An 11213-nucleotide genomic window follows, 5' to 3' on the forward strand; every position below is an offset into this window, starting at 1 on the left:
TCAGAACAATTGAAATAGGGGCTTTCAATGGTCTGGCCAATCTCAACACTCTGGAACTCTTTGACAATCGTCTGACCACTATCCCAAATGGGGCTTTTGTATACCTGTCAAAACTGAAGGAACTGTGGTTGAGAAACAACCCCATTGAGAGCATCCCTTCTTATGCTTTTAACAGAATCCCTTCTCTCCGGAGGTTGGACCTGGGGGAATTGAAAAGGCTTTCATACATCTCAGAAGGTGCCTTTGAAGGTCTGTCCAACTTGAGGTATTTGAACCTTGCCATGTGCAATCTCCGAGAAATTCCTAACCTCACCCCGCTTGTAAAACTGGATGAGTTAGATCTTTCTGGGAATCACCTGACTGCCATCCGGCCAGGTTCCTTCCAGGGGTTAATGCATCTTCAGAAACTGTGGATGATACAGTCCCAGATTCAAGTGATAGAAAGGAATGCTTTCGATAACCTTCAGTCACTTGTAGAGATCAACCTGGCACACAACAATCTAACACTACTGCCTCACGACCTGTTCACACCGCTCCGCCTAGAGAGGATCCACTTGCATCACAATCCATGGAACTGCAACTGTGACATCCTTTGGCTCAGCTGGTGGATTAAAGACAAGGCACCCTCCAACACTGCATGCTGCGCCCGTTGCCACACACCTCCCAGTTTAAAAGGAAGGTACATCGGTGAGCTGGACCTGAATTACTTCACGTGTTATGCTCCAGTCATAGTGGAGCCACCAGCAGACCTCAACGTCACAGAAGGCATGGCTGCAGAGATGAAATGCCGGGCATCAACCTCTCTGACCTCTGTATCTTGGATTACTCCAAATGGATCTGTCATGACGCACGGGGCGTACAGAGTTCGGATTGCTGTGCTGAGCGACGGCACGTTGAATTTTACAAAGGTAACTGTGCAGGACACGGGTTTGTATACGTGCATGGTGAGTAACTCTGTTGGGAATACCACAGCTTCCGCCACGCTGAATGTGACTGCCCTGGATAACCCTGGTTACACGTACTTTTCAACCGTCACAGTAGAGACTGTGGAACCTTCTCAGGATGAGGCACAGACCACACAGCAGGTTGGGCCCACACCGGTTACCAACTGGGAGACCACTAACATGACAACCTCACTCACTCCACAGAGCACAAGATCAACAGAAAAAACGTTCACCATTCCTGTGACGGACGCAAACAACGGGATCCCGGGAATAGATGAGGTTATGAAGACTACCAAAATCATAATTGGTTGTTTTGTGGCTATCACTCTTATGGCTGCTGTGATGCTGGTAATTTTCTACAAAATGAGGAAACAGCATCACCGGCAGAACCATCATGCTCCAACGCGGACTGTAGAGATCATTAATGTGGATGACGAGCTTACAGGTGACACACCCCTAGAGAGTCACTTGCCCATGCCCGCGATAGAGCATGAGCACCTCAATCACTATAACTCTTACAAGTCTCCTTTCAACCACACAACAACAGTTAACACAATAAATTCAATACACAGTTCAGTGCATGAACCGTTATTGATCCGAATGAACTCGAAAGACAATGTACAAGAGACTCAAATCTGAACCATTTATGACATTATGGGGTGGGGGTGGGGACAACAAAAGATGGTTTATAAAACAGATGACACAAATGACTGGGCTAAATCTACTGTTTCAAAAAAGTGTCTTTACAAAGAAAAAGAAATTTATTTATTAAAAATTCTATTGTGATCTAAAGCAGACAAAATTATGTGTATTCCTCAGAACCTGTTTTTGCTGCACTTATTTACCCTCCTCGTTCCCCTTTTCCTCCCCGTCCTCCCCTGACTCCCATTTGCCATATTTTTCATAGGAGATCTTGACTCCCTAAAAGAACTGGTCTAGGAAATTTTGTAAGAATTCTGTTACACTTTGGGAATTTTTATGGTGAATTCTAGTGGTGAGATTCGGTCTATTTTGTCACTTTTTCTCTTTTTTCTTGCATTTTCTCATGCCCTCTTTGAAATTATTCAATAGAGAATGGAGTAATAACGACAACTTTACAAGCGAGAAAAACAAACAAGCAAAGCTTTTTTTTTCCATGTAATGATTTGCTCTGTATTTACCGAAAGCACCGTTCTGTGAAAAAAATGGAAGAAAAAGTAAAAAAAAAAAACAACAAACCACAAACCCAAGAAATTAATTTACTTGTGAAAACCTATAAAACCCATGATCTTTTAAACAATTCTAGAACCAGAGTTTGTAGTTCAAACACTAAACTAAGATTATAAATAAAATATTGGTTTTTTTCTGTACTTGGATATAGCTCATTTTTAGTGTGGCTTTAAACATCCACAGTTTGTTAAAGCTCGTATGATATTCTGCGGTGACGGTCCAAAACACAGTCACTTTAAGGAGAATAATGACACCGTTTTGGATCGTGACTGGAGAATGGCATAACTCTTAGTTCAGTTTATGGAAGCAGCGTGCTGGCAAACAACGCAAGATTAAGATTGTTCCTTCTAACGGTGTTTTCAGTTCTCTCTCGTATCTTTTTCCCTATGCCAGGAGAAGTTTTGTGAGGAGATTCAGTTACCCCTGAATTTGTTAGACGAAGCTGAGAAGTTTGTTCTGGTTTTTGTTATTTATGACTGTCACTAAGAAAATCCATATTTGTATCAAAGTGAGTGGTTTCCAGTTGGGTTGTTCTGGGACTCCCAGACATAAATGTGAAGTGCGGTGAGCGACCGATGAATACCTGGAATCAGAGCTGCATCCCTATGGGCAAAAGGAAATCAGAATGCTGTTAACGGAGTAACTCCCAGGAGGAAGGCTGAGGATTTTGGTTTAAAAAAAATAGAAAGAACAAAGTCAGCCAAATGAGAGGAGAGTCCGGGTTGCTGTTGTTTGCATGTAGTGTCACCAGTTACCATTAATTTAAACTCAGGCCCATTGACTGATAGGAAAGGCACATCCTTTTCCTTTCTATTTCTAGTCAGTCTCTGGATTTAGCTGGTTGATGTAGGGGTGGTGCCGACCATGCACGCGGAAAGCTGAAAGGAAGGTTTTGCACGAGAAAACTTCAGCACACTGTGTTCTTCCAAGGAGAAGTTCTGCCAATTTAAACTGCTTTATGCATTGGCAACTGAATAGAAGCATTTTAAGGCGATTTACATTGGGAAAGGGAATCATATATATGACCTCTGACTGTCTCTTCACCTGTTTGCTTCCTTAAATACCCTCGCTGTGAGTTTACAGGGTCCTATGCCGGGTAAAGAGTGGTCTTGGTTCTTACCAAAATCTCTGGGGAGCTTTGTAGTATGCAAGTGCGTGGAGGATGGAGACCCTACTGAACAGGATGCTTTTATTCTGTACATTTAAGAAGGAATCTCTGCTAGGTAGAGGGGATAAATATCTCTTGTTGGACACAGTTTTCAAGGTTGCGGGTGAATATTGTGGTAAGAAGTCAAGAGGACGCAGTGGAGATGGGTGACAATGAATCACTCCCTGCAAGGAGTCTGATAAGCACAACACAGAGTGAAACCCAAAGTTCCCTAATAATCTCAAAGAAACATTTGGCAAGGCATTATCCTTTGATGTACTCCATGAAAAATAATATCTACTCTAAGGGCATTTTAACAGAGGACAAAGATGGACCTGAATGTGAAATGTTGCAGTTGTCCCTCCTGGCTTTGCCCGGTTCTTCTGCGTGCATCAGAGCATGTCGCTGGTGATTCCTCTGAAGCGTTGCGATGGCGTCTGTACAGAACCACTGCAGTCGCACATTGCTGTTTGTACTTTGCCCATCTGCTGAGTAACATTATGTCCGTGACTGATGCTTGTCTGAAAATTGAAAAAATTCTTTCCAGGAAACCTAAATCTGGACCATCTGGAATGAGCGAGTTTGTGTTAAAAAATTACAGTTACTCTGTCACCAGTGTTTGTGGAAGCACTTACGGTTTTCTGGTTTTCAGGAGGTTTTTACTAACTCCGAAAGGTTATGCTTAGGAGGCCTTTCAGGAAAAAAAAAGGGTATGGCTGTTGCCCAGTGGGGCACTGGATCAGTGGCAAACTTTATTCTGCTCTGGAGTAATGCAAAATAATACCAGTGCCTGTTCTAAAGAGTATATCCGTATATATCAGTATATTCCAGTTTTATTGGCTAATAAAAAAAATCAGGTATTCCTGCTTGTTCATAATAAGCATAAAGGAAAAGCATTTTGGTGTCTTTGGTTGGGTGAGTATATATCTGTTACATGGAAACCATATTAGTTACGATTTTCCCAGCATCTTCCCTGTCTTTCTTGGAACCACAGAGATTATTTTAACTCCTTCCTACTTCTATAAAACAGCCGGTACTTTTGCACGTTACTTAAATACCGGAGTCAGAGAACATCACAGGTTAAATGATGAACTGAGCTCTGTGATAAAGTGAGAGGAGTGCTGGGCTCTCGTTTTGGTGCCCAACTCACATGCCACCAGCTCCAGAGATGCCGAAGCCGGGTCTCCTGCATGGCGCAGCACAACGGCTAGAGAGCGCTAATGGAATTTCTCTTGCGGGTGACCTCACTGTAGATGGTGTATGATATAAAAAAGTTGTGCAAAACACTTGTGGTTACATGTGGTTACTGTCTAGTGAGCCCATGAGAGAGGATGGATTATTCTTCAGTTCACCTGATGGAGTTTGGAGATGTTTGCCCGCCGTCCTGTACAAGTACAAAGCGCAAACCATTTTCTTTCAGGAATTGTCACCAAGTCTTACAAATCTTACATTGTGCAGAAGTAAGATGTGAAAAGCAAAGCGAGTGAGTTCCGCTCAATTCACCGTACAAGATGGGCGTTGTAGTTTACTTTGAAAAGGTCTAAATATATGAAAATTATTACAGTAATTGTATTTTTTGCTAAAATATTCTAATGCATTAAAAATTATATGTAATGGTTTCAAGATTCCCTGTCCCCACTGATGGTGTTACAGGCTGATCACAGCGCTAGAGAAAAGAGAATTAAATTACTATTGTACTTAGCTGTGCTAGCTTCATAAGCTTGTAAAAATACTTCCTAACAGCTGTCACAAGCTGTAATTATGTCAGATATGACCATTACTGTGGCCTTTTCAATGAGAAGAATGGAGAATCTTCTTCAACCTTCTCTGGAGTTTGTATTCCATTTTTTCCATGAGCTAAGTACAGCATTTTTTTTTATATCTGTATTTTTCACTTTTTTTCTAAGTCCAGCCAGTAAAGGTCTAGGAGATTTTAGCAGCTACCTCGCAATTTCATACCAAGAGAAGTAAATGACAAATAATTTATCCTTTTCTTCAAGATATAAAAAGAAGGGTTAGACTTCACTGTCTGGGTGTCTGTTTCTTTATTTAATGCATCTATTTAATTTAACCTGTTTCATTTAGAACTATTTAATGCGTCTTTTTCTCATTTGTGCAGGCGTGGCCAAAAAAAAAACCCCTCTCATTTCAAACTTGCATCTATAATTCAGTTTATGGTTAGTCTGAAGGTAGTGGTGGGCGTTTCCTGATAGAGATGGTTTTATGTATTACGGATCTACAGCGTTAACTTGTACACAAATGGCAAAGTCGTATTTTGACCAAATGCTAACGCAGGTGTGAAGGAGTCTGGGAAAGCTTTTTTCAGTATTAAGAGAAATGGGATTGGTGCTGCAATAGCTCCAATGTGCTATTTGCTTCAATAAGAACTAGTCAGGATTTTCTTAAGCGAAATCTGTTAAAAAAATACTGTGTTTAATCTTTCTTGGTTTTAGTCCTTGCTTTCATTGGTTTCCAACTTGCACCTAGACTCTCTGTTAATTTTGGTTCATTTTTTGTCTGTCATTTTTGAGAACTCCGAAAACCAAATCTGACATAAAAATAGGAAACCTTAGTAAAAAGAATAGAAGAAATTAGAATGCTGTTGGACTTGAAAGTAGCTTGAGATGGAATGATTAACGCAGAAATTGAGAGTCCTTGTCCCAGATAATCTTTACATCTTTTCTAACAGCACAGTTTGCAAGTTCAAACACTGGAGTTACTTTTCAGTGTATCCTTCGGCTTGTGCAGGAGTTCTGGCTGTCCCAGCCAGAGCTTTCTGGTCTCTCCTTAAATTTTGTGGTACATGTGTGATGTAATCAGAGCTTCCAGCTCTGGAACAGTTTCCCAGGCAGAGCATACAAGGGAACTCTCTGCTAAGTCATCCAAACTCCACCCACTGGAGGGGATTCTACAAGAGGGATAAAAGGAATAAAAGAAGAAAATCCAAAAAGGGAGAAATATGGATAAATGAGCTGAGAGAGACTCTAGTAGAACAGAACTGGAGGTAGCAGACCGCAGAATTAATCCAACCCCTACGACTAATTTCATTCTGTAACGTGTAATTCAATTTGATTTAATTTGCTCATTTAATTCCTCGAAAGGACAGTTAGTTGTCTGAGCAAGGAGGTGGGAATCTGCGTTCTGTTTTTGACGGCACCCCCGTGATATCAGGCAGGGTTTCCTTTTTCCTGTCCTCCTGGGCTGCTGTTCCGCTATCGTTTTCTCAGCGTCTCATCCCGAGACGCCCATCTCTCCAGCCCCTCCCGGGACTGAAATCCCATGGGCCAGACGATGGGTCCGTGTTGGGTTACTGAGCAGAGCCTCTGCAGATCTGGGTACTTGGTGTTTAAGTCCACTAAACAACTTGTTCCTGTTTGATACTGCCAGGCAGTTTCATGAATCATCGGTATGTTATTCGTACTGTATATAAGATTAAGGTTGGTGATCACCTGCTGTGTGGTAATTAACTGTCCTTCAGGCTGAAATAGTTTTGTTGGATTTTTTCCTGTTGGAACATACCTTTCTTTGCGATTAAGGATTTGATCAGATTTTTAAAGAGCTGGAGAAAAAATATCAACGTCTTTGGATGTTCAGACTAGAAGGGTATTGCACATTGTATAAAACTATGCTATATATAAACCCAGAACAATTACTAACAGTGGTCTCAGATTCCTAGAAAGCAACTGCCTAAACAAACAGTGTTTCTCCCTATTTTTTTGTTTGTTCATTAAGAACTCGGCAAAGTCACCAAGGTCTTATCAGACTGAATAAATTCCACAGAGACCCTGACAAGCACCATGGGTTTTGCTAAGACTTCCATGACAGAGATTATTTTGTTCTGCTATTTTTTTTTTTTTTAAGAAATTCTCTTCCCCATGTCAGCGGTGTTTCCATCAGGATGGGTATGAGTAACTATTGCTGGAAATATTGTCGTCGCTTGTTTCCACCTGGAGAGATGTTGGCTCTGGGTGTTTACCTTTTCAAGGCCCTGCTGGTTTCTGACACACATGTGGCGAAGCGATCAATCGTGCACTGAAAGGGAAGCTTTGGCCCGCTTGAGACAGCAATGAAATAATAAAGGGCTGAGCCAGACAGGGGAGAATAAAATAAACTGCAGTGGTAATGGGGAGCGAAGAGTCCGGGGGAGATAACTAAGCGCTACAGGGAGAGGAAAACAAAGATTACAAAGAAGAAGGAAGCTGAAAAGCAGTGAGAAGTTGTTCTGTCCTTTTTCTTCTCATTTCATGCATTTGGTTTCCTGGATAATAGTTGAGCACGCTGATGAATGCCTTCTAAATAAACCCCAGTGGAAACGGTCTGAGGGGCTGCTTTAAAGGTTATAAAAGCATCAGTCTTTAGACTTGTACGGGTCAAACTAGTCTCCAAGGGTTGTTCAGGGGTTATGATCCCGTACCAAGTGTTTCCTGTAGTAAGAGATTTAAGTTGGAATTCTGGGGGGAAAAAAGAAACCAACCCAATCAAACTGCTCATGCTCCAGGAGTAGAAAATAGTTTCCCAAGAGAAAAAGTGGAAATTTGCATTCTGGGAGCGTCCAACTGGCAATTTCTGCGTGTAAACCCCACTTCAATATTAACCTCTGCCGATTTTTAAATCGGTCCCTTGAAATGAATCTGGGAGAAGCACTAAGATGACTAGACTGGACACGGAGGGTAGTAGAGAAATGTTTCATTTAGTAGAACTTTCCGTTTTGTTCTGGTGGGATTATCTTCTGTAATAGAGTCTTTAATTAGGAACTAAGAAGAGGTTGATTTGTACATGTTCTCCCCTTTCTCACCACAAGTGGAGATAATGGTTTTGCCTGGCTAACACAAGTGGTATTAGAATTTTGGAAAAAATGAAAGATACCTTGTGAAACATCTGCTAATTCTGCAGTGTGCTTTGGCTTTTTGTTTTAAGTTCCTTTTCCTTTATAAACAGGTATAAGTTAAGGAGATAAAATGGTAAGATAGAAAACTTGACTCTATGATGAAGTTTGTGAAGGCACAGGATCTGTGTGTCCTTACTATTTTAATTTCATTCTAATCTGCTGTCACAAAAGGAAGCCCAAATTGTAATTTTTTTCATGGTTCTTTAGGTTTTGGAGATGCTTTTTTCCTCCACTCACCAAATAAGTTTTCTGTAGGTTCTATTAAGTTTCAGACTAGAAGCCTTTTTCCTTGCCTTTATTTACCTTTTCAGCTTTTTTCTGTACCTTCAGTTTCCACTCTATATATTTTCTCAAAAGCTGCATCTTTTTTTAATGATCTGTCTTCTCCAGGATACACAGTCGAAAGCTCGAAGTGGGCCTGCATTGCCCCGCTGTGTACCGTCCCCAACTCCATGGCAGTGTCTGCTCTCATTCCCTACCCCCGTAATGTTATTTATGTCTTAGAGTCAGACCATGAGGTCATCAGGCATCTTTCCTCCACACAAAGACCAAGTTCAATGGAGGGCTGGAAGATAATGACTGTCCACCACGTGCTTCCAGGCTTGACAACACAACACTGTGAAGTCAAATTTTTTAGGCTTCTATGGCAAAATCAGCTGAACAGCCTGACAGGCATGAGATCATTCATCTTGTGTGTGGATCTTCACCTGGGAAGGTGTTATCCCTGAATAGAACACTCGTGTCTCCTCTAAACTTAGTACAAAGCTGATTTTTTTTTTATTAAGCTGTTTTCTTACTGAAAATTTCTGAAAGCTATTGGTGATGAAGATTTCTGCAATTGTATTTCATGCGTGGTTGGTGGTGGTGCTGCAAGGCTGGCATTGGGTCAACATCACGGAAGGAATGGACCAGCCTGTTTTTAAATGGATTTTTCTTCTGCTGACCACAGTTAATTGGGGGTCTGGTTTAAAAGGACTGTTAAGTACTGATAGCCCCGGTTATGGAAGCCCATTACTAGCAATGGTGCCAGCATTTCACAGTTGTGCAGATTTGTGGCATCTAGTCCACTGGTAGTGGCCTGTCGCTCCAGTTTAATTTTAAAGTTGTGATCAGGCGTGTGCTGCTGTAATGGTTTAGTCGGGAAAATGCTTTGTGCTTTGAAAATGTTATTTAAGAGAACTGTTGGGCTGAGAACCAAGTCCTTCACATCGCTTCACTGCAGCAGCGTTGCAGCTTTGACTTCAAGGGTGTACCAGAAGTGTATGAGAAATGCCTGTGTCTTCTCTACTGCAGTAGAGTATAACAGTTCTTCCTCCTGAGCTTGGCCTCGGTTATCTTCAGTCTAGTGTCCATCTTAGCTGCTCTGTCTCAGTGCAGCTGCACAGCGGTGACAGCAAAGAGCCTGTCTTTGGAGGGTAAGTTATGGGAAAACGAAAGAGTTGTCACTGTCTGTCTCTTGTTCGGATACCAGCTGCTCTCTGTCCATCCCTTACAGAAGTCGTGTTGCTCTGCAGTCCTGTTTGATAAGATTAATTCTCTTTATTCGATTTCATTTCTCAGGATGTTTCCAAGGAATGGCACAAGTACTGACAAGAAGAAAGAAGTTGGTGATTTTGCTTCTGGGACACACATGAATCCACATAATGTTTGTATAAAGAGCCTGTGAAAAAACACTATCAGGAGAAATAGATCGGTCAAGGCCCAAAAGATTAAAACCATATAAACTCCCTTCTCTTCAGTACACACGCATGTAGATCTACATCTACATAGATACGTACGGTGTCTTGTGGCTCTGGGGGTTCTCAGCAGGTGTGCTCTGGAAAGCAGGGGAGATGCAGCGCATGTCTCTTTGGGTGGCTGGCTGCCCGCTGGCGCGCGTGGCAGAAGAGGAAAGGTGCAAAAAGCTCTCACCAAAGGTAGAAGTTCTGGTGTGGACAGGGTCCAGCTGTCCTGGAGGTAAGAGTCCAGAGGATTTCGAGTGGAAAGGTCAACAAGTCATGATCTCCAAGTAAAATACCTGATGTTAAGGTGTTACTCCATGGATGTGTGATGAAGGAAAGGAAAGGGGTGCAGAGAAAGTCCAGGCACAAACGCCTGGAACAGCCAGAAGAGACACGGGTGGGGTGGATACACCTCGCCTGGGGACAGCTGTAGGAAGTGGCTTCCACCTGCCTCCCAGAGAAAAGCTCCTCTGAGTCACTTAGGCGCTGCCGATTGCTGTGTGTTGTTTTTTTCCCTTTTAGGAGCACATTGAGCCTTATCTGTTTCAACCTTATCTTAAATGTGAGCTAAAGTGTTCTGTCTTCAGGAAGATCTATTCAGCTAAGGTGTTAGAGAAGGAGGACTTACCTCCCTGTAACCAGAGTGGATGTTCACATGGATATTGATGCTGATTGGGCTAAGGAGGAGTTGCCGTTGAATTGCTTCCCACATCTCTCCAGGAGGGTCTTTGAGGCAGCTGACAAACACTGACTCTCAGTTCCCTCCCCTCCCTCAGCTGTTAGAGGAGGAAGTGGTGATAAAAGGTGTCTGAGTTGTTTCCTCTCAATTTGAGCACCTGGGGCAGGGGCAGCTTCCCCGACCAGAGCAGGGGCTTGTCCCAAGGAGATGGGAAGAGAAACAACCTTGCTGAGACCCTGCAGGGATGTAGCCCTGAGCATTGCCCTTCTGTGATGGGAAAAAAGGAATTTGCTGGGACTCAAGGTGCTGCAGAGTTTGCAGCAAGCAGAGAGGTGAGTGAAGGGCACAGTCAACAAGGGAGATTGCTTTATAAATAATTCTAGTTTCAATTGTTTGCTTAGAAAACCAATTAATTTTGAATATACACATATTTTTTAAAGTCTTGGGCTTTGGAGTTTAACATGTTTTACCATCTTTGCTCTCAGTGTGGGGAGTGGCCTTGCTAGGCTGACCTCAAAGTTCAGGCTGCCTTTGGTCCCCATTAGTAAAGCGTGACATTTATTTTATAATGAAGTGCTCTGGGACAACGAGCAGGTGAATTACATTGTGTCAAGGGTAGAAAGTC

At 42.3% G+C, this 11213-nt stretch overlaps 1 protein-coding gene across 1 annotated transcript in view; it reads left to right on the forward strand.

Annotated features, from left to right (window-relative positions):
- LRRC4C (leucine rich repeat containing 4C) overlaps window positions 1–2069 on the forward strand; it is a 2543-nt gene extending 474 nt beyond the window's left edge. Inside the window, exon 2 of the mRNA XM_010145562.1 lies at window positions 1–2069. This exon is cut by the window's left edge and continues 14 nt beyond it. Within this exon, the coding sequence (XP_010143864.1) occupies window positions 1–1583 (1583 nt within the window). The 3' untranslated portion in view covers window positions 1584–2069.
- Window positions 2070–11213: the final 9144 nt, after the last annotated feature.

This window comes from Buceros rhinoceros, unplaced genomic scaffold, assembly GCF_000710305.1.
Source record: "Buceros rhinoceros silvestris isolate BGI_N320 unplaced genomic scaffold, ASM71030v1 scaffold14741, whole genome shotgun sequence".
NCBI lineage: Eukaryota > Metazoa > Chordata > Aves > Bucerotiformes > Bucerotidae > Buceros > Buceros rhinoceros.